This window comes from Bactrocera dorsalis, chromosome 1 (genome assembly GCF_023373825.1).
Source record: "Bactrocera dorsalis isolate Fly_Bdor chromosome 1, ASM2337382v1, whole genome shotgun sequence".
NCBI lineage: Eukaryota > Metazoa > Arthropoda > Insecta > Diptera > Tephritidae > Bactrocera > Bactrocera dorsalis.
Window position 1 is genome coordinate 3,746,005 of NC_064303.1, and position 27,416 is coordinate 3,773,420.

General features: G+C 37.3%; 1 protein-coding gene across 10 annotated transcripts in view; it reads right to left on the reverse strand.

Moving 5' to 3' along the window:
• Nucleotides 1-27,416, reverse strand: part of LOC105232477 (protein sickie) — a 396,183-nt gene that overhangs the window by 136,738 nt on the left and 232,029 nt on the right. For 8 of the 10 annotated variants that reach the window (XM_049446863.1, XM_049446861.1, XM_049446862.1 and 5 more), the window contains 3 exons: nt 6,521-6,651; nt 1,985-2,093; nt 119-1,807 (listed from right to left, as the gene is read on the reverse strand). In XM_049446863.1, the coding sequence (XP_049302820.1) occupies nt 119-1,807; nt 1,985-2,093; nt 6,521-6,651 (1,929 nt within the window). Of the gene's footprint in view, nt 1-118; nt 1,808-1,984; nt 2,094-6,520; nt 6,652-26,424; nt 26,943-27,416 lie in introns of those variants that run through there. The other 2 variants (XM_049446873.1, XM_049446868.1) reach the window with 1 other exon arrangement.

Below are 27,416 nucleotides of genomic sequence, written 5' to 3' on the forward strand. Positions count from 1 at the left end.
TAAGTTTCGCTCTAAAGATATCATATATCCATACATTTTGCTTAAATGATTTATCTTGAGATGATTTTTGATGTATGCGGTTAGGATATAAACAAAAAAAACTGTATTTTCGACTTACCGTTCTTCGATGGTCGTCGGTAGTTGGGTCCGCGCGCGCATCATGCTCAAAAAGTGTTTGGTATGCGCCGCCGAGCTAATGCCGCCAGCCATGAGCATGCCATGATGTCCAACACTACCGCTGCCTTCCGACAAATAACCGTTATCTATGTCGTGATAGCGTCTCGCTGTTGCGGCTGCGCGTTGCGCTAAGCGCGCTGAGGCGCTCACCCTCAACGAATCGCCATCGCTGCAGTAACCTTGATTTATTTCCGCTTCCATGAAATCGGTCACATAATTCCGCGTGCCACCGCCGCGTACACCGCGCGTCGGCAGTGTCACATGCGAATTGTAGCCACGCAGTAATGGAGGCATTGGCAGCAGGCTTGTCGGTTTCTTCTCCTCATAGATTGTGTCTATTCTGGAGGGTATTGTGTGGAACTTGGCGTTCGCGTGATGGTGTTGATGTGCGGACGGCGAGTCAGGTGATTGTGCGTTACCGCGTAGTGGCGAGCGCTGTGGTGAAGCGAGTATACCCGGACCGGCGTTGTATTCAAGTTTGCGCGCAGCTGGCGCGTTGCCGGAAGGTGAAGTGGCGGATTTTGGCGGCGGCAGACGACTGTTGTTCACATATGTGGCATGATCTTGTTGTTGTTGCTGCTGCTGTTGTTGTTGATTGTAATAAGCTTGCTGTTGCTGTTGATATTGCTGCTGGCGTTGTTGTTGTAGCTGCAGTTGGTGCTGCTGTTGCTGTGATATGTTTGTGGCGTTAGCGTAATATGGTGGCTTGCTGCCGGGCTCCGGTAGTATCGGCACCGGTTTCACGATATGTGGTTGATGTTGTTGCTGCTGATGTTGTTGTTGTTGCTGTTGTTGTGTTAGTTCTTTCGCTTTAGCGTTCTCACTAGATATGTTTGCATGCATGCTTGATATGTCACTCTTTTCACGCTTCATCATCTCCTGCTGCGAATTTGAGTTGCTTATGCCACGGACACGATTGTCGGCGCTGCCACTAACGCCACCCAAAGGCGATTGCGGCAGTTTACTTGTGCCTTTTATGGCGGCAATTGGTTTGGGTAGACCGGTGTTTGAGCCATTGGGGCTGCAGAGCCCCTTCGTGGGCGGCACTATCAATGAGGACTTTGAGTCTGACTTGGAATTCAGTGAGCCCTTGGAGGAAGATTTGATCGAGTTCTTTTCAGTAACACGCGGCAGTGAGTTTTTGGCGCGTCCCATTGTTGAGTTTCGACTCTCACCACTGAAGTCCTCCTTATTTAGCGAGCGCGCTGGACTCTTTTCCTTCTTGTCCAGCTTGCTGACTTTTGTCTGCTCTTTTTTCAGTTGTGCCGCCATCAGTTTAGATTGTTTGGTATTGATTTTGCTCTTGCCAGATGTTACACTGACTGCTGGTGGCTTGATTTGTGATATGTGTCCATCGTTGAGGCTCAGCGAAGAGTCCGAGCGTTCGGAGCGCGCCGATGAGAAACCCGAAGATGAGGAAGTGCGCTTCGATTGCACCTGCATCTTGGTGGAGGCGGCATTAGCTGCGTTCTGTTGTTGTTGTTTCTCTTTGTTGAACAACTTAAGCTTGTCAAGCATGGAGTGCTTTTGCTGTGGCAGCGTTGGTCCCATATTGCCAGCGGCAGCGGGTATGCCACTCGGTGGCGGTATGCCGCTAGCGTGCGTGGCTTTAGCCGTTGGCGGGCGTAGGCTATGAATAGAGGTGGAATAAGAAAAAAATAGTAATATATGTCGAAATTGCTTAAATTATTTATTAGTTAGAAATTAGTAGTACAATTTTATCACATTTAATATTTTTCATTTCATCTAAATATTAAATATTTCTTGAGTTTTTGGTTTTAACTTTTTTTCAATTAATTAGACTCACCCATTGTTATTGCCAGTTTTCAGACTTTGTATGGTATGATTAGTGGTTGGCGGACTATTCGGTCGCCCGCTATTAAAGTCAACGCCACTTTTTCCTAAACCGGGTATGGCTGTAAATATAAGAAAACAATAAATTTGTAAGAAAATATTTAATGAATATCGAGTAACAGTATTCTTGAAATTAAATTTTATAAAATTGGACAGGAGTACACTTGGTACATGGAGTACCTGCTGCTGACTTGGAGAGTTAATATATACAAAGAAGTCGAAGCAACCAAAATACTGTCAGTTTTTGAAGCGAAGAAATATATTTTCCGAAAGGAAGCTCATAGTATAATGTATCAGTTTTCGAAGCGAAGAAACATATTTCTCGAAAGAAAGCTTAGAGTGGAATATAAAATAAAAAATATAAATAAATTATTTAGTTATTATATTTGAAGAAATTGGCGGACGTCTCTGAAATGTTCAAATAAATATATAATTTTTTCTTCTAGAACTAAAAAAAAAATATTTAAATAATTTTTTTCTGTTTTTAATTTTTCGAACTCAAATGTTTTCCACGACTTACAACAACAAACAATCTGAACAACTTTTGTCATATGTAAACTTCAACCTTAATTTACGACACTTGCCGCAGCGAGTTGTCAACACCCTTTAAACAACTTTTTGTCATCTCCCATATTTCTTTTCCTCCTCTGCTCAGAGAGTATTGTAGAATCTTGTGGTAGTCTTATATATGGCAAGCGAGTGGACATTAATTTAAATTACATGCATGTGATTGCCAAGTCCGCTCTACTCATGGTGGAAGCAAGCGCGTTGCATTGAAAACTGATTTATACCAGCAGGACTCAGGCAACTACATACGAGTCTAGCGTTCACTTGTAAAGGCGTAAGGATTTTTTTACTGCCGCTGAAGCGAAACAACTGTCGGGTGAACAACAGCTTGAAGATATGCGTTAATTAATTTTCGAAACACGCGCCTACGCCATGCATTTAAGCAAACGAGTATATAAGAGAGTGTATAATATGTATGCAAGTATTGTGCATAAATATGTGTATGTGTGTGCATGTGCACTTCCCTTAGGAACAGCAAAGGAATTCGTTTTGGTTTTTCGAGAAGGGTGCGTCGATCATTCAGCTTTAGAAAAAGAAGCCACAAATCGCATGCGAGTGTAACAAATTAGTGACAAGCATAAATCAAAATCACAGCTTGATGAAGCGATAAGCACGAAATTATTTATGAACACTTTGCGGTTTGACAAATACCAGTTTTCACTGTCATGTGAGCATTGCTTTCAGAAATTTTATATTTGAGGAAGAAAGCATGCATTCGAAATAACTTCCTGACTTGATAGTAGCGATCACTATCGAGTGAAATTGTATATGGAGTCAAAAGACTTCCGTTCTTTATAAAAAAATAATTCATGGAAATTTACAATATATTGAAACCGGTTTACTTGCATTTTTCATATATAATATAATATTTTTTTTAATTGTTATTATTTTTTTAATTTATTCAATGCCTATGTAAGCGTTTTAGGACTCAATTAATTTTGACTCGTATTAACGGCACTGGATACATGAGAGATTTGGATCTAAAGCAGCAAGTCGTATTCAAGGATTCGCTTTTTCCACCCAGACAATATTTTTTCTCTTAGATTCAGCTATTTTCTTAAAGGGAAGCTTCTAAAAATAGGTTCAATAAGATAGGGGCACGATGAAGAGTCCTGGCGGTTATTTAAACTACCTCTTATCTTCATATGGTCACACAAGATCTTTCATATAATTCCATTCGGTGGCGATTTAAGCCTTGTATAGTATGTCATTTCATTTGCCAGATACTGTCATAATTCATACCTCTTATGGAAGCAGAAGCTCCATTAAATATCTCTCGAAATTGCGTACTATAACTTTAGAATTATTTTAGAAATATCCCTGTAAGATCAAAGCATCTCTTTTTTTGTATGACTGTGTTGAGTTTCTAAACATTTTGACTCCACAAAATTGCTCAGAAGATTTTAAGGCTATACATTTCTTTATAATTCAATGATTTATTTATGTTTCAATAGCCTTTCAATGCTAACTTAGTCCATCTTGAGACATATTCTTATAACAAATCAATTACTTACGAGTATATCAAAAATGTGAATCATAAAAAATCAGTTAAGCTTTCGCTTCATTATAATTTTCCCCAGTCTTTGGCATATAAAACTTTCGTTGACTTTTTCTAAATAATTTCGCACACTAAAAAGCTTTCAGGGGCTTACTAGTGCAGCCAGATTGTTGCAAACACATAAAAATTGCAGCCAGACACATACAGACTATTCACACAAAGTGACGTCGTTGACAAATTTCGGCGCAACACAACTATAAAAGAACCCTTGCAACCACAACATCGTCGTCAGTATCATCAAAAGGCCATCACAAGCTCGTAGATCCTATCATTATCAAGCCCAAATTTAAAAATCCCCATGTGTGTCATTTGATATAAGAATTCATTGGAAAAGGTGTTGGGTATGAGGTGCGTCATAGCGCCACCGAGCTTAGACCAATTTTTACGCATTTACTGAACTTAACACCATGACAAAACCAGCGAAAAATCTTCCCTTGATGGTATTTTCTGCGAGTTATTTGTATGTATATAAATATAATACGAGTATATCAGCCCACATACATGCTTCAAGCGCTTTGGCTATTTTTACCCTTTTATCTATGGCTACCGCAACACTCATTGCTCACGCTCTCCTACTCCCACGCTGTTACGCTCATTTACTCATACACCCATTTACTCATGTATCCATTCACTTGCGCCCCAACGTACTCATGAAATTTTTCGACTTGAAGTACTATTGTCCTCATTGCGCTTTGGCCACGCCACTGTGGCTGTCAAGCAGAAATCTCGGTCAATTTTCATGTCGTTTTTGGTCGCCTCACACTCATCCACACTAGCATCATACGTGTATTGTATTATTATTTACACACACACATTTGTACATTAGACTTTTGCTCTTAAGATGCATATTTCTATTAATCTAGGCTTTAATCTCTAGAGAAATAAAGTAACGGTGGGTTATGAGCTTGTTAAACGGGATTTATTTTTTTATTGCTGTGGCACAAATGAAAGCTTGAAAGGATTTCCCCTTTTTATCCTGTTGCTCAAGTGCAAACAGACACCGGCCAAAACAGTTGAAACGAAGGCAAACCTTTTTAGGGGTGATTTCTATGTGGGTCCAAACATACGAGTATATAATACGTGAAAACAGTCAGTATGAGTGGTGGCTTTATTGAAAAATGTTGAGTGGATTTTTAATTAAAATTTGTGGAGCAGCTAACAAATATTTGAAATGAACTTCAGCCGAACGAAGTTGTTTTAAACATGTTTAAGGGAGCTTCCTAAATATGAGTTGCAATTTTAAAGCGAGTGATTATTAGAGATTGCTAATAAAGAATATGAGGCGAGGATAACACATTTCAACCTAAACAGTTTGTTGCTTTTATGCCAAATTGCACAAAGAAAAATATATTGAGTAAGTCTTAAAAAATTTTAAATACTTAAAGCTTTTACTATTTTTCTGTCTTAAGTTGATATCACCTCTGTCATTATCTGCGGGTTATTTGTTCACTGAAAACAGTCTTAAGGTCGATATGACCCCTGTGATTATCAGCGGGTTAATTGCTCACTAAAAAGAGTTGTAATAGCCTAGGTTTGTTGCCTCCACTACAATTTGAAATTATATTGAACTCCAAATTAATTTCTTTATCAAGAATACAAACTATCGGCCTTTTGGGTGATTGGATTAACAATTTCCTCACATAATAAAATTTAGGCTTAAGGTTTGCGTGAAAATTTGATTAAGCCCAGTTTCTGCAGAATATAGATATATTTGGATTCTCTCCTGTTAAGAGTTTTAATAATAGTTTATGTACTCTTGTATACCTGACTATACACTCCAGTAGCAGAGCGGCGATACTTGCTTTGAGCTCACTAACCGTGCTTTCAGGGTTGGTTAAGGAATACCAGCCTTGTTATAAATGGCATCGAAACACTTTGTGATAAGACTGTTATGAGCCAGGCTACAGCGAAGTTCAGGTACCAGCTCATCAGCTGGCATAGAAAGGTCTTTTGGACCTGTCATCAGTAGAATGGGAACAACCCCACTCTTCGCGTGTTCTACTATTGGATAGCTGGGCTTCGAGGGACCTAGGCCTGCGCTGGTGTTTTTATAATTTAGTAAGCATTTTGGGTCTCCACGGTATGATACATTGGAGGAGGTATCGATGATGAGGCCGCAGAGTATGTCGAAATTCGCGTCAAGCACAGGCATTCCAACGGATAACTACTTCTCTTGGACCTACGAAGTGAACTCCTTCTGGCATCGCAAAGAACCACAATTAGTCTATGCGTAGCTTAATGGCCTATCAGTTTTATCTAACCTAACCTAACCTATAATTTGTACGTACTTTACCCCGAAATTGAGAATACCCTAATTCGACTTAAGCGTTTTTACAATAAAATTGCTAAATTTTCTCCACTTACATGGCGTGTGATTTGGTGTCGGTGGCAGTGGTCGTACTTTGTCCGGTGGGCAGCGGCGTTGCACCATAACAGTGGCGGGCAGCGGTATGGCAGTGCCACCATTGGCCTTGGAGTAAGCGGTGGGTATTTGTCTGCAAGAAAAGGATAAAGTAAAAGTGTAAGATTTGCACAAATAAAGAGTGTGACATAAATTCAAAATGTTTTAAAATAAAATAATATTGACAATAAGTATTTTGCATATGAAAACAAAATTGTCTAAATATGTGGATATTTTAAACGTATAAAGGTGCGCAAGCGCAGGCTTTCTTTGCAATAATTTTAACGGATTGCACATAAATTCTTTGTAATTGCATATTTCCAACTTCCAGTGCAACAATCTAATTTTACGCGCGTGCATAAATACATTTGCATGTATGTGTGTGCGTGCGTGTGTCATACCCCATCTTATCGTTTAATCGCTTATGTAATGTGTTGCGAGTTGCTTGGCAAACACCGGCGCAACCACACGTTGACAGTTAAAAATTTACGACGATTTTATCACAATTCAATTCACAGTTCACCGCGGTGCTTTCTGGTTGCGTTGCGTTGCGTGGCTTTGCTGGTTGGCTCAGCGCTCCGGTGCGATGTGATGCGCGCTGCTCTCCACTTGTGCTGCCAATTTGCATGCACTTCGCTGTGTGAATGCATTCATTAGCTGTAAAAATACTTATACTTATACGCTGGCATGCGGTTTCGCGCAAAAATTACGAAATTATGCAAATTTAAGCTGCGGCAATGCGAAAATGCGAAAACCTGCTGCCTAATACCGCAATTACAGGCTTTTTGTTCTGAGGCGCGCGCAAGCAAAAACAATAACTAAAGCGTTTATTGGGTAAGGGAATGTGTCAGGTTCAACAAAGGTGTGCAAAAAAGGGTTCGACAGATGTGGAGCGAAAGCGCGAAGAGTTCATATGTGTGTGTGTATGGGGTAAATATGCCGTAAGGGTGTGTGCGCTGCAAATTAAAATAATTTTTGGTGAAAAATTAAAACTTTTACCATTACACTTTTAAAGAGGTTAATTGATTTTGCATTGCATTTGCGTCATTGCGCTGGAAATTTTTTGAACCGCGTGCCTTTGACAAAGCAAAAGTGTGGATTATTATAAGCGCGTGGTATTTATTATTGTAATGTACTTATGTACGCAATAAAATGGTAATGTTTTAACAGGAAAACACGCTGGCAGCTGCAAGAATAACTCGAAATTCGTTAACATAGCTGGTGCGGAGTTATTTTATGCACGAAATAAAGGAACATTAAATGCGGGTGGATGTCGCAAGTGAGATTTGTGACGCAAACCGTTGAAGTTGTACTCTAAACTGCGTTTTCAACATTAAAATTTTGAGTTGAATGTATTTGGCAAAGTGAAAAGTGCGGTAAATTGAACAAAGCATCGACGAGTTTTCTCAAAGAAGCTAACAAAAAAATAGCCAGACTCTTTTTTACAGCTGCTACTACGAAATAACAGTTGGATGAAATAAAAAAAGCTTGTGACGTCTGTTATTGTTTTTGAGAAAATGTACCATAGTAATGCATCCTTTTTACAACAACAGAAATTATATAACTTAAAATACATAACAACCACTATATTAAAAAAAAACTGGTATTTATACGTGAAAGTTTTGATTGAAAGTTAGGGTCCCTCTTAAATAATAAAAACCGAGAAAAATTAATGTCTTCAATTTAACATAAATACAGTATATTTGGGAGGTAGAGAGATAATTTCATACCAAATGTTTTTGTAAAAATAAAAAAAATTGTGGAAATTTAAACTACGAGTACAAATTCGCTTATTCTAATTTTTCACATATGTACATTTTTAGGTTTTATGAATTTTTTTTTCATTTAACTTTTTGCCATAAAAAGTAGTGATGGACTGTTTATAATACTTATAAACGCTTTAGATATGGATGAGATCGCACCAAGAAAACACAATATGCATCGAGAAATTCAAGGAACATTGCAACTCTTGCACGTTTCTGTAACTGCTCATCATTAAAATATTGAACGGTGAATGAATGCATAAATAAAATTCCCACATGAGCATTAAAGACATTAAATTATTGGCGAATTAGGAGACGAGGAAAGGAGAGGATACAGAAACAATATGCGAGTAGCGACTGAAAATGCGTGTGATGGGTAATGAGAAATATACGTGAGCACAAAAACAAGCACACACGTTAGCAGGAATGCAAAATGTCTACATACATGCGCATAAGTGTGGGTGTGTGTTTAGTTGTGCGTTACTATGTTGCCACTTGTTGTAGGACTTCAACTGATGCATTTGTTTATGTGCAGACTTTTTGCATTCACTGTAAATAAAGCAGCACATATGTCTGCATGAGTGTAGTGTTATTTAATTGCATTCATGCATGGATGTGTATGTGTGCGCTTGCGACTACTGCTATTTTATGTGTGCGCGCCGACTCTGCACTAAGCGTTGCCATAAACAAATGTGACAGAATCATTACTTAGTGAGTTGCCTTTTTGGACTCCACTCAGACGTTGGCGTTGGCTGCAAATAGTGGCAGCAACATTGATGAATGCCTGCGCAACAGCAATTGGTTGCAACGGAGAAAGGAGTTGCGCTGCTGCTGCTGACGGAAGTCAAAAATAATGTTGCATATTCACATAAATATTTTATCGTTCCTTCCTACTTCTTTTGCCAATGTTGCCACTGTAGCACGGCTGCTACTTTAGACCATGGCGTCTTCTTTGTTCCACTGCCTATTTGAAATCCTGTTCTTTTTTTGCATTTTCCCTTTCTGGTGTGGAAGTTGTGCAATTTCACATAAATAGAAAACGTGCGGAAATGTTGAAATGTCGCTAAATGCAAATGCAACAAAATGCCAACACACATATGCACATACACGCGTGCGTCACGAAGTGGCAGTTAGCAGGCAACGAACCATTGCAGCGCGGCTCAGTGAATCAGGAGCACACAAAAGCAGTCGAGTGTTTTCGCTTTCGGCTGGGAGTCGTGGTGCGGGTGTATACTCAGAAGCTTTTGCTGCTGTGGCAACAAGCAACAGCACCTTTCTTTCGTCTTCATTAAATTGAAACGTTGCACGTTGGCATGCACATTTGGCGCATAAATGCGCAGGCGCATGCAAATTGCGGTAACATTTATTTCACAGCGCAAAAATATTCCACGATTTGTGGCTTTGAACGAAGCCCGACGTTGCATGTTCGCATGTTCGGGGTCAAAGACATTTTTAAATGATTTGTGGCGCATTTCGCGGCAGGGAAAATGACGACGAGTTTATAATTGAGTAATACAGTGCTTTTTATTTTATTAAGGAAATGTTGAATAGTTTATTTATATACTTTGACATCGAAGTTAGCTGTCGGCTTTCCAAGTTAGCTCAAAACTGGTAAGACCTTTCATTTGCTTGGTATCAAAGAAGATATGATAACCGAAGTGCTTGGTTTTAGGATAAGAGAAGAATCGTAATTATATGACCGTGTTTACAAAAACGCGCCAGCCGTTCTTCCTTTTCGCTACCAATCGAAAAAAAAATTGAGATTCCAAGATCTTCCCCACCTGGTCTTTCCCACGAAGTGAAGATCTTCTTCTTCCTCTACTTTCCCCGGCGGGTACTAGGTCGAATACTTTCAGAGCTGGAGTGACATGACCTAGCCAGCGTAGACCCTATCTTTTAATTCGCTGAACTATGTCAATGTCGTCGTATATCTCACACAGCTCATCGTACCATCGAATGCGATATTCGCAGTGGCCAATGCGCAAAGGACCTTAAATCTTCCGCAGAACCGTTCTCTCGAAAACTCGTAACGTCGACTCATCAGATGTTGCCGTCCTCCATGCCTCTGCACCATATAGCAGGACTGGAATAATGAGTGACTTAAAGAGTTTGGTTTTTGTTCGCCGAGACAGGACTTTACTTCTCAATTGGCTACTCAGTCCGAAGTAGCACCAGTTTGCAAAAGTTATTCAGCGTTGGATTTCGAGACTGACGCTGTTGTTGCTGTTGATACTGGTTCCAAGATAGATAATCTACCTACAATTTCAAAATTATTACTGTCTATAGCGACGAGGGGGCCAAGTCGCGAGTGCGATGATCTCGTAAATTCGCTTAAAAATCAAAGTGATGCTCATCGTTTTCATTAATTACCCTGGTGTAATTACAATAAATTCGTTTCATAGAGTCAAATGATCATTAGGAAATACCACTTAGTCGTTTTGAGGCATCCATGTGAAGCAACTCTTCAAAAACGATAGCATCTGTGGACAGAAAATTCATGGATTTTTCACCATGATAATTCATTATCACATTCTAACATGATTGTTACTGACGAGAAATATCGCTCGGCAACCGTATTCGCTAGATTTGGCTCTCAACAAATTTGTTCTGAAAATCGGCTCCGGGAAACATGCCATTGGTACTTTGAAGTCATTAAGAGTCAAGCACTGAAGATCATCGCAGCCGAGGCTTATAACAGATGAGTAGAAAATGCTGAATCCCATTGATTGATAAGGAGCCTCTTTCAAAGGCGATAATAAGGATTTGAATAAAAATATAAGTAAATGTTTTTTTTTCAAATTTTATCAAACATCTGTCTTAAACTTGAAGATATGTCCTTGCTCAGAGCTATAGTATAATTAAACATAATCGGCATGCCAACACAAATTAAAAACACAAACTTTACTTCCTATATATACCACAATGTAAACGCCGGCACATAGACCCATTCATCACCAAGCATTCCACAAGGAATAAATGAAGAAAATTCGAAATAAAAAGAGCGAAAATTGCTTTCAATTTAAACTTTTTATTGCCGAGAAGAAAAGCTGCCGAACGAAAAAGTAGAAAAAAGCATAAACAAATTAAGTTCTTGTGTTGTCTTATTAAATAACCCCATACACACGCACACAAACAGTCAACGAGACGAGAAGTTGTGGCAAACGACAAGCTGTTGCTCCTTGCAACAAACAGCCGCAGCTGTCGCAATGAAGCAAAAGGATAACAAACAGTGAAAGCAAATTGCGAACTGTTTGCCGAAAACGATATTAGATTTCCCTATTAACAGGCGCCGCAGCCAAAGTGTGTGTGTGAGTGGCGGAAGCCAGCAAGGCGCTGTGCGAAATCTAGACGAGCAACGGAAGTGTAAAGTTGGCGCGCCGCATGTAAGCAGCTTTTGACTTCTTAGTCGTCTATGTATATGTGTGTGTGTTTGTGTCTGCGGCAAAATTTAAAATTACTTTTGTTTCACTTCTACTTTTTTGTGGCACCTTTGCTGCTGCTTGACTTCTTCTATAGAGTTATTGTGTATATTTGTGTGTGTGGTGGCAGCCAAAGTCAATGCCATCTGAGCAAGCTGAGTAGGAGTAGTAGAGTAGCGACGCGTATCCTGGCAAACTCTTGCTAGTATTTATGCCAGGTATGCGAGGTGTGTTGTTGTTGTGAGTGGCATTGTTAGCATACACAGCAGTCACAATCAGCTTTCAACGCAAATAAAGTAATCTTTTTGCACTTCATTCAGCGCGTGATATAATTGTGCGACTACTCAGATGCCAAGAGCGTTGTTTTGGCTGTTGACGCCAAAGATTTGAGTGAACAAATACATACATACATATATACTAATTTATATTTGTCCATATTGTAGTAAGACGTTATATCACAAAAGCTGCTCATTTTTGACGCCTTGAAGGTTACGTTTTTACTGTTTTTTAAGACTGTGTACTTTTTCCAACTCCTTGTTGAAAATTAATACGCTACTGTCTACATGTTCTTTGCTTTCCCTTCGCGCTGCAAATATTAGTCGCATGCTATCCTTGCTGTTTCTCTTTTTTATGTCTTAACAAAAGAGATATTTGATGTTGATGTTGCCTGAAAATACTTTGTTATGTCAGGTTTGACATTTTATAGACAGTTTTATTTAATGGTCTTAAATATTTTATGTTCGTTTCGGAGGCTTTAATTTAATTTGTACGTAAGATACTTGCGAGAAAGAAAAAAAAGTCAAACATTATTTTACGTACGTTTGATGTGATCAAGCAGGTTTACTCAGATGTTGCTTTACCAAAAACTGATATGTTTCGATGGCCTGTTTGGAAGACCGTGCGACTTCGACAAACATCAATAATGTGATTTTGTTCCTCCTGGTCAAACCGTCAACGTCAAGTTTTACGTAGAAGTCCTGAAGAGACTCAAACGAAGGGTCAATCGGGTCCGACAAGATATCGCAGCCGATTGAAAGTCGTACCACGACAACGCCCCGGCTCACAGCGGCTATCTTGTGAACAGCTACCTAACCAGATGTGACCCTTCGGACTTTTTTGTTTCCTTGCCTGAAAAGGCCGATGAAAGGGAAGCATTTTGAGACGACAGAGGGGATCCAAGCATCATGCACCTCGGTTCTAAAGGCTATTCCGGAGAATGCCTTTCTTCAATGCTTGGAAATCGTGCTGGCAGCGCTACATCGACGCAGAAGGATCCTAAAGATTTTAAAGAAATGTAACGATTGGCACAAACATTTTTTAAATCGACTCAGTCCTTTACTTTCCAGACCAACGCTGTATATGCCATAGTGGACGGATCTGATCAATTTGTTCACAGATTGTTGAGTTGCCTTAGGCAACATTTGTTGGAGATATTTTGTAAAACATAAAAATTTTCCATATAGTGTTCCGTGGTCGGCGATTCCGACAAATGAGCAGCTTCAGATCGATTTCTCAAAAACTGAGGGACTAGTTCGCATACAGACAGACAAATTGGCATTTTTTTGCAAATTTTGTGGGAATAAAATACTGATCAGTGTATAAAAAGAGAAATCAGGGCGTAATAGGATTATCTGAAGATGATCTTCCTTTTGCTCGAAGTACATTTAGGTTTACAAAAGTATTATGCTCATTAACGCATTTTATTCTCAAATATATACTATGTGAAGTGAAGCTAAAAATATACAATTTTTACGTAGACTAAGATCCTATTTTTTATTTTTTTTGGCATGTACTTCTAGAAACACTGTCCCCCGCCGAGACCCTCTGGAAAAGGTGATTCCGCAAATTGAGCAAGTTACTTTGTTTATAAAAAAACCAATTATACTTTTCATACTCTCGAACACTTATTTAACAAAGATAGAAGAAATTAAATTCAAATCCTCTTTCCTTACCCGAAAAAATTGTCAAAGTTCTAGAACTCTAGTCTGTTCTACCCTCAATAAGTAAAGAAAATAAAATAAGAAAAATAATCTACAACAAAAACAAAATTCGTTTCCATAAGTGATATATAAAGAGTATAAGTTGAAGAATGACATTTTCGCCACAATGTCAAGTCTACATGAAAACAAAAAACCCATACTTTGAAAAAATAATAATCCCTCACACCTCTGCAATAATTAAAGCGCCATTGTCCGCTGTGTGCAGTTGAAACACAACACTTTTAGGCACTTAACACTTGAAAGTGCCTCCATACCCTCTCTCATAGTTTTTGGTAGTAGAGTCAGCGTCTGCACAACTTTTGTAAACAACTCACTTTTGCTGCAGCACCATTATTTCAACCATACCTACACCTACTTGCAACATTTTTCGCACGGCGCATCAATGGCGCGGTAATTACGCTTATTATCAACCATTCAACACCTACTCAAAAAACTATCACTTATAATAATGCCGTTAACACATATGTTGCGTTCAGACGGCGTACCCGCACAGCACTCTTATACCCCCTCTAGCAAAAAATATTTGTGTGTTCATGAATGTGTAGTGCGACAAGTATACGTCCCACATGTTGCACCAAGATGTTGCATGATTAAACCAGCGACTTTCCACTATTCCTGCCAGCTAACGAACAACGTGCCACAAATGTCTGGACGCTCGTTGTATAACTTAACAATGGTGCAGAAGGGGCAAGGGGACCGCAGTGGTGAACAAAAAGCATTTAACCGTTTTGCTTAAGTGCCGTTTGGCGGTATAAATGTTGTGCTTGTGTAGTTTTGCAACTACCACGACGTTCATAATTTACATGCAACTTGAATGAGACGTTTAACTCTGCCTTTCTTTTGTTGTTGCTATTTTTCAGTTTTATTGCCTTGGCGTGCCTGGCTTGCTTAGTTATTGATGTATTCATACCTACGTAGACGAGTTGACAGTTGTGGAGCGTATGTTGCATGCCACAAGTAAGCCATCTCGTTGATTCTCTACTTGTTTGCATATTTTTACCGCCTACTTTTACAAGTTTCGTGTTCGTGTTGTTGCTGCACAAGTGTGCTTCGCTTGTTGGCGTGAGCGTTGTGAGGCTAATTTTATTTTTTTATAGCCTAAAGTCCATTTAACAAAAATTAAATGCAATTTCAGCCAGTCGCTGGCGCATTGCAAAGTTGGAAAAATATGGGTCTGAGGTGGTTCGCTGCAGTGTTGTTGTGCGCCTGTCGCTGTATGTTCAGAGTGGGTGCAAAGGTTGAGCGATAATTTGATGGCAAGCAAAGCTTGTAAATACGAAAATTGATTAAGTGAAAGTTAAATGTTGGCAAGTTAACAGATTTTATGGTCTATGCAATTTGCTAGCGTCGCCTTTAACGATTGGTTTAACTGTGATGATAGTGGGTTTATAGGTTATGTTAATTGAAAAGTAAGAAATAGGTTAGGTAAGGCTTGGTAAAGCTTCAAAAAGCATTTAACGGCTTTCAGGGATGATATAAACTTGTTTGTGTATAAAGATCCAAACCAAAGAACCACAGACTCAACGCTGTAAATACAATTTTGTCAGGATCTTTAGCCGGTTTAAGTCCGTGGCAGAGTTCAGGTTGTCAGGATTGCTTGTGAGATGTAAATAGTTTCAAAGGTTCATATCTGCATTTCCTTAAGTTATTTGAATGGATCAAATAATTTCAGACTCATCCAATACCAATCGCATAGAAATTACTTCTTTTCTGAAACTACCGTTTGATGACCTTCAATATTTCATAGACTTATTCGAGGACGCGTACAGGCCGGCAATCAACATGAACTGATGATCAAAACGTCAATAAAGTAAAGGAATTGGTGCTTGAGAATCGACAATTAACCGTCAGAGATCTTACTGGCATCGTTGGAATGTCGCAAGGATCAGTGAAAACCATTTTGAAAGATCATTTCCGGCTAAGAAAAGTGAAAGTACGATTGGTTTCAAAATCACTAAATTTTTTCGAAAAACAGCGTAGCGTTAACGTCTGTGAAACAATGCTTTCCAACTACCAGGGTATCTTGAAACGTCTTATTACTGGCGATGAGTGTTGGATCTTAGCTTATGACCCGGAAGGAGACGATCATTCGGCCGAATATCGTGGCTAAGGTAAGCCGCAACCCAAAAAATCACGTCAAAGCAGGTTAAAATTCAAGGTTATGTTGACAGGTTTCTTCGATTATCGAAGTGTCGTGCACTTCGAATTCCTTCCGACTGACCAGACTGTCAACAAGAAGACTATTTGAGTGTTATGCGTCGTTGGGGCAATACTATTTGTAAAAGGATGCCGGAATCATGAGCCGACAATTCTTGGTTTTTGTACCACGATAATGCACCCTGGCATACTGCATGGATTCTTGGTACTTTTTTGTCAAATTTTCAGTGAATACCGTGCCACAGCCACTGTATTCGCCTGATTTAGCCCCGTGTGACTTCTGGCTATTCAGCAAACTTAAACAACCGATTCGACCATTTTTAGTCAATTGAAGACATTAACAACTATTTCGATGATTGGAAAAAACGTTGTCACTACTCTATTGAGGCCAAAAGGAACTAAATACTTGGAATGGAGCAACATAGATTTTGAAAAATAAATTTAGAGTTTTAAAATTATGAACAAAGTCTTACTGTTATTTGCTCACAGTAGTATATACTTTATAGGGTCGGTATAATAAGTAACAATATATTCAAGGCTTTTGGCTGGATTAAGTCTATTGTTTGGAATTGTATGAATTGTTGAAATTTTGAAAGTAAAAATCGCAAATATATATTTATTGTGCTTTATGATGTCTTAAACCATTTAGAATCCACTATGTGTACTAAAAACGCATTCTCAACTACAATTCACACTTAAGCACTTTGTGACATTCTTCAAAACAAACACCAACACTCCTTTCGCTCGAGCACTCAGCACAGAGCCGCATCAGCGCCACAAGTACCTCGGTCTACTCCAGATTCGCACACAACACACTTGCCTACTTGCCGCCGCCACCACTATGCACACTCGAGTATCTACTCAGCTACTTGTGTATAGGTGCTACTAAAAGCGACTACACTCGAGCGACTCGCAGCACCTTAAACAAGCAACCGGCACACCAGCCACCATATCCTTGGTGCTGTAAACAAACATAAACTGGATAAAAGTAAGCGCGTTGAGGCGCTGAGGCGACACAGCCACTTCATCTGCTACACTCAGCGTTTTCAGGTGATGAGATGCCAACATGCCGTCTGTCCATAAAGTGATACATATGTTCTTAGTTTGCTCGTATACATGTGTACGGGCATATGTGAAAGGCACTGAAAGACACACTTCACTACAATGTGGGCAACAACTTGGGCTATAAATGTGTGTTTGTTGGCAAAGCAAACAACAATTGGCGCGACTAAAAGGAACTCGTGTTTATGCGAAATGAAAGGAAGGTATCATAAATGTAAGTGGAGTGCAGTGACAGCGGCGGCGGCAGCGGCGCGCAAGTGCAGGAAGTGAGAAGTAGACATGGAAGTGGCATTTGTTGTTGTTTTTATTTAAATATGTGCGACATTTTGACTAACTGACTGACTGACTGTCTCCAACTTCGTTTTCAACTTTGTGACCAAACACGCGCCACTGTAGCAAGCAACCAATTGTCTGTAGCTCCACGAAGGTCTATGTAGATATACACATGTATACATATATGTGTATGTATAATATTTATGTGTTTGTAACCTTGTGTTTGCTGCAATAGTATCATGCTAATGCAGGTTTTATACGCTCATAAACGTAAGATAAAAAGTGTCAACTTGGTAATAGAGAAGAGGAAGTTGTCGCTCGACAAGCGAGTTGAGTAGTTAAAGTATATGAAAACATGCATACAAATATACCCACATAAATATATAGAAAAGTATTGCAAGCAGAAAAAAGTGTTGCAAGCTGAAAAAAGTCTTGCTTAGTTTGACCAAAGCCTTGTATTGAGTTCAGCGGAAGTGAAGTTGTGCTTTCATTTTTTACCTTTCACATTTAACTTTTTGCAATTTTTATGGACGCATATTAAATTTCGATGCTAAAATGCTTAAAGCCAGTAAAAACATTTTGTAGCACAAATTAAGAAAGTAAGCTGTCTCTGAAAGCTAGAATACTATGTTGTCGTGACATATATCTCCAGCGACAATTTGGGTTCTAGATTAGAAATGTATGTAACCATATCGTAGGTTTTCTTCAATATAATGCAGCAACAACTAATACGCGTCGCTAATCTGAACTATAGGGTGGTATGTAGATGACACTGACATCGTAGGCTTTAACAATAGAGCCGCCAGCACAGATTTTTCCTGCCTCAAAAAAAACGAAAGAGGTTGGCTTTGTTTGATGTTTCTGGAGCTATAGATTCTAATAAGTGAAGAACTTTGTCGTTTTTGGTATTAGCATAAATGTATCAACTATCTAAGCCTGTACATCTAGAACGGAATAACACTTGTGAACAGGTACTACTTGGGATCGGTAGAGAATTGAGCTATTTAAGCGTCCTCAAATGTCATTTCTATTACATAACACAGAAAAGTGAACAATGATGAACTGAGACACGAAAAGCTCCTCAGATTCGAGACTCATTAAGACAACATAAGCAAGGAGACACACTCACTAATGGAAGAACAATGGGCATAGGGAACTTTACAACTGCCGTGACCTTGCAAAGGATAGCTCAAGTTTTGTATTTTCGGCAGAGACCGACTCAAGGTTGTAGTTAGTACCAAAGGAGAAGAGAAATATTTGAATAAATTTCGATAGTACTGAATAACATCTTACAAGCAGAAAGCCAGTGACTTGTGGGAGGTTAATTTTTAAAAGCAGTCTACATTCGGCATATGTGGATTTGGTTTGATTTAAGCCCATTACTTTGTCGTATTATACCACTTATGTGTTAAGAGACAAAATTGGTATTTTTTCGCTGGGTTTTTGTATCCACTAAGTCAATGCTAAGAATACTATACCTTAACTTTATATTCAGATTATACACCCAGCGAAATATTTATAAAGCCACTTTCGTTAAGCTCAATAATGAAAGAAAAATTTATAATTTTGGTATTATTTATTATTTTTTCGAATAAATATTTAATTCAATTAATGTTTTGCTTAGTTTTAGGAAAAAAAAAAAAATAATGCAAGTTTTCTCAAACAATATTTAAATAAGCCGAACGAAATAATTATAAAGCCACTTTGATTATGCATTATATTTTTAGTATTTAAGAGAAAAATTAAATGTTTAATAAGAAGTATGACCTCCATTGTTAGCAATAACTTCTTCCAATCGTCTGGGCATAGAATTAATTAAAGAATGGATAACGGTTTGCTCAATTATTTCCCATTTTTCAACAATGGCATTTCTTAGACATTTTACGTTATCAAATTGCCGTCCATTTTCGAAAACCTTGGCTGATAACATGGACCAAAGGTTTTCAATAGGGTTTAGATCGGGACTAATTGCAGGCCAATCGAGAAATGTAATATTCCGAGCCAGCAAGAAATCAACTGTTTTCTTGGAACGATGTATCGCTGCATTATCTTGCTGGAAAATGAATTCATTTCCAACAAATTCCTCTCCGAAATCAATAAGAACTTCATCCAATAATTTAATGTAGTATTCCGAGTCCATTTTTGTTGTTACAAAGCAAACTGGAGTTTTCCCTCTGTAAGTTATCCCAGCCCAAACCATGAGTGATCCGCCACCAAAATTTCGTCGCTTACATTTCTGCCTAGTAGACTCTATGGGCCTCCAATATTTTTGGAGACCATCGGGGCCATCTAAATTGAATTTTTTTTCGTCAGTAAAAATAACGGTTTTCCACTCGTCGTCCCAAAAGCGATATTTTTCTGCGAAACGAAGCCTGGCTAATTTGTGTTTTTCGGTCAATGACGGTTTGGCGCATTTTTTACAATAAATACATTCTAATTCACATTTAAGTATTTGTTGTACTAGTTGCACTCCTATCTCCAAACTAACTTGCTGTTTTATTTGTCTCGCACTTACATTTTCCTGCATGATAAGTCGTTTAATGCTACGTTTTTGCCTTTTGTTCACTTTTGGAGGCCTCCCACTTCTCTTATTTTTTCCATAATTGGTTCCTAATTTAAAAAAAAATTTCTCACAATATCCTTCGACCTATTTAAACGTCTTGAAATGTTTCGATTTGACAAACCCTCTTTATGACATGCCATAATTTTTCCCCTCTCTTCTTCCGTCAAAGTTTTTCCGCGAGGCATTCTTTACGATTTCGAGAAAAATTAAAAAAATTAATGAAATTAAATAGCTATTTAAATTACTTATGCAATAATAATTAATAACTCACATGTAGTCTTATTTGTCACAACTAAAATAACAATGGAATCAAATAAGCGCCCTCTGGCTTTATAAATATTTCGTTTAGAGATAACGGTTCTTGTTAAATATTCACCGCCTACTGTGATTAAAATATTAAATGAATATGGAATAATTCAAACGTCATCCCGTAAATTTAAAATGCAGAATCTGTGGACGCTCACACCAATTTTTCTAAGAAAAATATGGAATTTGACGGTGGCTTTATAAATATTTCGCTGGGTGTATACAGGGTAGGCCATTTAAAGTTGACCCATTTGTTTCTAAAAAAAAAGAACAAAAGAAAACAATGTTTTTTGTTCATTTCAAAAATAATTTATTTTGGTCCAAGGGGATTTGTTTCAGCTAATATTTAAAAATTAGATCGCGTAAATGGGCACCTTTAGCTTTGACAGCTAAATGCACTCTTTTTTCGACATTTTCCATGACTTTGGCCAATGTTTCGGATGATATGGCGGCTGTTTCACGTCGAATGTTGGCTTTCAGTTGAGCTAAGGTCTTTGGCTTATTAGCGTATACCTTGGATTTCAAATAACCCCACAAATAAAAGTCTGGTGGCGTCAAATCTGGTGATCTCGGTGGCCAGTCAACATCACCATTTTTCGTTTTCAGCCATTTCGATGGCCCATTTGCCAAAATTAAGGCGTCGCGGATAATCAGCTGGGTTTAGTTTTTGTGCCATTTGAATTTTATATGGAAACATCTTCAAATCTTTATGAATTATGCGTCGGAGAGTGGTGCGAGAGATGTCTAATTCCTGAGAGCGGCGATAACTCGATGTCGATGGAGTCTCCTCAATACTGGCTCGTACAGCTTCGATATTTTCATCAGAACGTCTTGTGCGTTGTCTGGATGCATGACTGGCATTACTGAGATTACCGGTGTTCACAAATTTTGCGTATAAAGACTTAATTGTGTTCTTAACTGGAGCACTTTTCACTTTATTTTTTTTGCGAAACGCACGTTGAGTTAACACAATTGAAAAGTTATTTTGAATATAAAGCTGAACAATTTCAGCGCGTTCTTTTGGAGTGTACTGTTCCATGGTATAAATTGTCTTCGAATGACGCTTCTAACGCGGTATGACATTAGCCGATTTGTCAGCGCTGTTAAAAGTTACAGCGTTGCCAGATGGGTCAACTTTAAATGGCCTACCTGTATTTATACAGTCTATACATGATTTTTTCACATATTCTTTAGACTAAATCAAACACAACTTCCTTGCGACCTGAAATGTATAGTTACTGCATTGTTTGAACATACATATAAATCATATACATATGTCACTAAAAAATATGAACTTTAACTTTTTTCCACATCCGCATAACCAAGGTCTGAACTGCGCGTTAGTACCACATAAAGTTGCAACAAAGAATCAGCAATAGCCTTAATACAGCAGGCAAAAAAATGTCCTAAAAACCTTCGCTTCACAGAAAGTAACAAAAAAATCACTGTCTGCCAGCGCACCTAAAGCAAATTTAATAAAAAATGTCATAATACTGGCGTAAAAGCCAGAAAAAGGTTTGCCACACGTTGCACGTGCTGGTATTGCTGGCTAAATATGCATAAAAAGGTTTGTTGCACCGACAAGCGCGTTCCCTATAGCAAGCTACAACAATACACACGCACACACAGGCTCATGAGTGCTTAGGTGCCCAACACATCAGTTTCATGCACCTTCCTGTGCTGCTATGTATGTGGCACATGTCAGTACGTGTATATGTCTATGGCTTTTAATAACGCCACAGCACGGAGAATTTCACACTTTGCACACGTTCGCAACGTGTCGCATTACGATTTATAATTCATATTCATATGCATACGAGATGATGGCGGTGCGTCGTTACGGTCTTCTGATGTCAACCGTTGTTGAATGCTCGTTGCATGCCACAAAAACCCCATTCATTGAACAATGAAAGTTGTGCAGCGGCTTTCACCGCCGTGTGTGCTGGTTCGTTGCTTGCTTGCCGCTTGTCTGGCAACGCTATCGGCCGTTAGGTACTTGGCATAACAACTTTTGTCCCTATTGTCATGTGGTGCCTATCAATTCTATTCTAATATTCGCTTTTATGTGCCAGTTGGTGTGTTTTATTCTATTAAAAGTTTACTATGCAGAGATTTGTGATACTGATAAATTTATATTTATGGTGTGTGTTATGTGAAGCTGCTTTGGTTGAGAAGTGAAGAGATGGGATAAAAAGCAAATTATCTATGTATTTGTATCTATCTAGGGGAAATAGTTCAAGAGCATCGTACGTAACGGTTTATTTAAAAATCACACAAACTAAAGATTAACTCGTTCGATAAGCTAGACATACAAGTATACTTGGGTACTCAAACAGATGTTAGTTGATCATAGGAACTGATACAAACGAGTATGGTGATCACTGAAGGGGAGAATATGTTCTAGTGATAGTTCTTTGTTTTAAAAGTGAAATTTAAGACATGCTATAACATAATCATGCATATAATGCACAACCGATTTTCTGAATTTTATCGATATATGTACTTTTTCGATTATAGTTAGAGTTTCCTTTCGCAAGATTCAAAGTTTTGCTTAAAATCGATATGATATCCACTTACGATAATAATAATACTTAAATTATGTTGAAACAAAGATGTGTGAATTATTGTGAAAGTTATTCGATAGATAAAAATAAAAAGTATCGATGGAAATATTTATAAAAAATAAAGAATAAAAATTTTTTTAATTAATATACTTTACAATAATATGTACATATATAATCAAAAATTTTTATGAGTGATTAAATTAAAAATAATCGATAAAGCAAAAAAGATCGAATTAAAAATTTATGAAATTATTGAAAAACAAAATAATTAATAAATAATAAATAAATAATCGATAAAATCGAGTGTATAATAATCACTATTTTTGAAACTAAATCTCAATAATAAGGAGAACGATCATAAGTATATGTTGATATGCTTTCTTTAAGATTTTTCATACGATGACTTTTCATTACCTCTAACCCACTTGAAATCTCATTCAATTTTGTTTGTATGAGTAAAAACATAAAAATGAGGATTAGTAGCGCATTGATCATTTCTAATGTTCCCAATAAACTGATAAAATTTCACACCTTGAGCTCGTGAGAACTTATGTATCTAACTTCAGCAAACATTCAGCTTGAATTCTGATCGCACTTAACTGCATATTTGACTTCCCCATCGATACGATCAGAATAGAGGGTGCATAAATCTATTCACAGCAAATAATTCCCGGTTTAAGGGGAAGTTGCGCTTGCGCAGCAGCACGCAGTCACCCCCACTTATGGCTATATGTTTAATGTTCAGAAACCGTATTTATAACCTATTATAAGAGCGCAATAAAGGTTGGGAATAATGAGCAGTGACGGCGAAACTAATATGCGGTTGAAAGATATTATTTTATGAGGACCGTGAAAAATGGTGGTGGGAAAATCGGAAGCGAACAGACAAAATGCAGCCAGATTTGGAAGTAATGAATGTTCTTCAACTGAAATCGGTGGTGTGACAGTCTGACTTATGCATTTATCAAGGGAATTAAAAGTAGTGAGTGGACAGCTATGTAATACGGCACTGATGAGTAATAAATTTTGGAAAGAACAAGTAGACTTACTTCACTTTAAAATTATTACCAGAAGGGTGTAATGATAATCGGAGACGTTAGACGACTAGCAGAAGATATGGAGAAATAAACATGCTTTTATACGAAACAGAGGCAGGTGGGACTACTTTGAGACAGATATTATTACCACGACTATCTATTTGCTAGACCTTTCATTTATGAATTTTCCTGGTTTCGAAATGTGTTTAACGTATCTATGTATAAACCCATGTATAGAGCATACATGACCTTCCCACAAATAATGCTGCATTTCTTTCCTGTTTATTATTTCCATATTTGTTTGCTAATGGAAATGCCAAGTTTTTATTTGCACTTTGATGTTTGTAATTGAATCAAATGCTCATAAGGGATGCTGATTTTCTGACTTTTTTTGGAACTCTAAACTTCATGCGGTGGTGGAAAATGAATTTTAAGGGTTGCTTATGTGAAAATATCGAAATCAAAACCAAACCGAAGCGAAGTGAAATATGAATTTCTATTATGAATATGAATAATATATGAATTGAATGCTTGCAACGAGCACAAATAACGAAAAATAAGTCTAAGCGCATATGTATTAAAAATAGAGTACGGAAAAGTAAAATCGGCTTGATTATAAAATATTGAACAATATTCAAAAATTCAAAAACAGCCGCGAGCGTTTTACATACTAACTAGCGTAGTAAAAAATTGCAAATACAGTACTATTTTGTTACTTATTTTGTTTCTAAAAAATTTATGAATGTTTTAAAAGAGCATCCCGATTTGGCCTGTGACCAAAGTAGCGTTGCTGGCGTAGTTACTTAGGAAGGGTGAACACCCAAAAATTGCATACTCGTATGGCTGCAAGAAATAAATAAAAACGCAAAGGAGTATGAAAGCAGCATAAGAAAGCTTTCTGGAGCACAAAAATCTGTAGGAAAAATGGCATATCAGTAGCATGCGCCATATGGTGCAATACGTGCAACAAAGCAATCGTTGCAATAAGCAAAGTTTGATTTGAGGTTATTTTATAAAAAGGAACAGACAATCGCTAAGATTGTAGTATTTGTGTATCCCAATGTTAAACAAATCAACATATTTTTAATTTTTTTGAACGCATTTATCCTACAACAACTCACGCTTGCAGAAAACCGAAAATAACTTTTTTTTAGAAAATTTTATGAAAAATATATTTTACGTTGGATGGTGTACAATTATTCATCTCTTTCTACTGTTTTAAGTGTTATCAAGAGTTAATTTCTTTCAGGCGATTTAAGGCCACTTATATTTTGGGATTTGGCAACCCAACCCTGTTTGTCTTGTTTACAGTAACTTAAAATATTCAACTCAGCCAAAAAATGGTGAGACCAGCATAAATTCAATAATGCAGGAATATTTGACTGTAGGAAAGTTTGTTTTACATTACATCCTACACAATTTGACAATCGCTTAAAAAAAGCAACACTCGTGCGTATTACTCCTGTAACATTTCCTAAGGATTGAGTCCTCGGTGGTGATTTTGCAGGCTACAATCTCGATCATTTGGTTTTTATTTGACTATCAATTACTTTTATATTGTCGATAGTTTTCTTCAGATCTATCTAGGACTTGCTGTAACATATTATCTAATTATACAAGTATTTTATGACAGAAAGCTGCTGAAACTAACCGAAAATGTCCTTAGATATGTACATAAATACCATAAAATATAAACAATATCTTCTAAATGCCACATTTGCACATATTTTTGACCTTAGCGCGTTAACTTTAATCAGAAATCATTAAAATCTCACACTGAGTTTCGTTCTTCAACTGCATTTTCTATTTCCAAAAACCATTTTAGTACAATATTTTCTCAAAAATCTATACAAAATACTGTCATGAAACAAAAAGTATTACGAAGTCAAAAGATAATAACAACAACTAAGAGTTTATACAACAAAATGGGCAGAGAAAATATTTAAGTGCGTCTAAAATTAGCCGCAGAACTCCCAACCACATTGACATTCGTTGCTCCGACCGCCGACATGCGGCCGACTAGGCTACAGCGAAGATTTATAGCCACAACAGAACGAGAAAATCTACAACGCCCTCGAAGGGCAGCATTAGCAGCCAGTGTGCTAGAGTTAGAAGTGAGTTATTTTCGTTATTCTCTCTGCCACAGCACTCAAATAGGCGCACATATACATCTGTTATGCGTGTTGTTACATATTTACTACAAATCTATGTAAATATATACAAGTACTACATAAAAATATATGTCTTCCCTTTTTGTAGAAAAATGCTTCAAATGATTATGCTGTAATGTGCGCTCATTAGCGGTGTTCGGCAAGAACAGTTGATATACAGATGCGGTAGAAATTTTGAGGGGCAGCTGTGGGAGGTGGCTACAAAGCAAGTTTGGCGCTAAGTAAGAACCAACCGCAGTACACGATATGAATATTTAGTTATAACGATTCCCGCTAACCCGGAAGTTTATTGCATTCTTTTGATGTGTTAATGGCAAATGATATACTTCTAGGCGCATAGACACACTCATATATTTCTAGCAATATATGTATATATATAGTTAAGGTTTGTGTGTCATACTTCTCCCCCAACAATTTTCATTGATATTTCTTTGGCATAACATCTAACAAAATATTTAGTCATATTATGAATATTCAGTGGTTTTCGCGGCATAATTTCATCTATGCTTTTTGTTGTTGTTGTCATTGCTTGCGGGAGTAGCGAGTACCTACCTTCTGACATCCGGCGAGTTGGGCAGACTGCGACATTTGCGACTACTCTTGCTGCTGCTGCCATGGCCATGCGATGACGATGAGTTGCCCATGTTGTTGTCAGTGGCAACAACAACATTTACGTTTTATATATTTTTTGGTGTTGCTGGAGATCACGTGATTTTTGTTATTTAGTTGGACTCCTTTTTAGTTTTTGTTAGAAATTACATTTTATTTGATTTTTGTATTTTTTGTTTTTTGGTTTTCAAAACATAAAACTAATTTTTTGATGTTTTTTATTTCAAATTATGTTGTAAAAATTAATTTGGCGTATTATTTTTGGAGGCTTTGGTTTATATTTTCTTGATTGCTGGTAAATATATTTGGCACTTTGGAACACTTTTACAAATTTTTTATATTTTTAAATTATTTGATTTGTTGTTTTGTAAATTTTTGCTTGAAACCGCTGAATTTAGTTTGAAATCACATATTTTATATCACTTCTTGAGGTGTTACGTAATGTTTTTAATTTCGTGTTTCTAATATTTGAGCAAAGACATATTCATGCGTTTTTATTATCATAAATTCTTTGGAAAATGTAAAAAACTAACATTTATTTATTTTTATAAACGAATTAAGAAAAATCTCGAAACTGATATTTTTGGATTCAAAATTGATTTTCCAAAAAAAAGAGTAATTTGATTTTTTTAAGAAAAGAAAAAATCATAACAATAACATATAAAACGGGTTTAAGAAAAAGTTCAAAACTGATATTTTTGAACTCAAAATTAAATTTTGAAAAAAAAAAAATATATATTTTTTTTTATATGAACTCTTTGAGAAATGTAAAATGTTAGCATTTATTTATTCATACAAACGGATTTAACAAAAATTTCGAAACTGATATTTTTGGATTCAAAATTGATTTTCCAAAAAAAAAATATATTTTTTTTATAATAATTCTTAAAGAAAAGTAAAATATTAATATTTCTTTATATTCACAGATATAACAA